The sequence below is a fragment of the Penaeus monodon genome, chromosome 33 (genome assembly GCF_015228065.2).
Source record: "Penaeus monodon isolate SGIC_2016 chromosome 33, NSTDA_Pmon_1, whole genome shotgun sequence".
NCBI lineage: Eukaryota > Metazoa > Arthropoda > Malacostraca > Decapoda > Penaeidae > Penaeus > Penaeus monodon.
Window position 1 is genome coordinate 23,369,598 of NC_051418.1, and position 1,169 is coordinate 23,370,766.

Consider the following 1,169-nt stretch of genomic DNA (forward strand, 5'->3'; position numbering starts at 1 on the left):
TTGCCATTGCTGCATTTTTTTCACTCGCTGATTGCAATTTTCTCCATAGATACATAACTAGATAGAGTGGGCTCACCTGTGTGCAGTTAGGGTGGATAGGAGGAAAATGCTCGTCGTAGATGTTGTGTTGTGCCCACACCGTCCCAACCACCATCCAAAGAAATGCTGCGGTCAGACCCATCTGGAAGTGAGGAAAATATTGACAATTATTACACTGCCATAATTCATGTCAACTGAAAATGTTACTATGAACAAAGTGCGCCGAAGCATGCGGTTTCCACTTCGTCTTTCTAAGCCCGATTTCACACCAAGGTGGCACGACGCACGTGGCACGCCATGTAAAGCTGGGGGGAAATACAAATGTCTGTATGATACAACAGCACCTCAGTACAATATCAATAATCTCCATGATAGTATTATCAAAATAATTCATGAGAAAAAAATCCTTACAAGTATATCTAGAGGATTGGAACAAGTTTGTCGCACATTCTGCCCCAAAGTCCTCCACTTTTTTTCCTACAAGTGACAGAAAGATAATTGTCACAAGATTACGTCGGACTTGGGAAAATAATAACATCATTATCCTTTGATGATACCATCTTGTGAACCGAGTGACAGGCGCTACATGTAACCTCGGTCTAAAATTACCGCGCCACGTGGCATTTACCACTTGCCACCTGCCGGGTGTGAAAGCGGCCTAACGAAAATGGAAATTCCAAAATCAGAACTACTCATTATCACATTCACTTCAATCCAACTACCTTATATATATATCGATATCCCACTACTGTGTTTTTTTATGCTCCTGATTTCCCGTTTGGCTTCGAGATTCAATGGCTCTGGTATCCCTTGCACGCCGAAGTGAAATGCGTTAGACTGTTAGGGTCCTAGAACCTAGCCTAAAAAGGGAGAGAGAGAGAACAAGGGAATTTAAATAAATTGTTCTCGTTACTTACTTGCATCTTGAATACCACTGTGAAGAACAATTCGTCTGGTCTTGTTTAATAATTCATGAGGCCATATGATAATGCGCATTAGTATATTAGCATTTTAGATTAGTTGTCCTGCTGCCACAGTTTCTACGTTGTAGGATGTGGATAAACGAAGACGCTATCTTTGTGGACACACTCACATGTGTGTATGTGTATATTATATTTTATTTATCTATT

General features: G+C 40.7%; 1 protein-coding gene across 1 annotated transcript in view; it reads right to left on the bottom strand.

Annotated features, from left to right (window-relative positions):
• The window catches only part of LOC119594160, a 7,516-nt gene extending 6,598 nt beyond the window's left edge, over positions 1-918 (bottom strand). The window contains exons 1-2 of the mRNA XM_037943232.1: positions 762-918; positions 77-181 (exon numbers count right to left, since the gene is read on the bottom strand). Coding sequence (XP_037799160.1) covers positions 77-181 — 105 coding nt within the window. The 5' untranslated portion in view covers positions 762-918. The remainder of the gene's footprint in view (positions 1-76; positions 182-761) is intronic.
• Between the last annotated feature and the right edge of the window lie 251 nt (positions 919-1,169).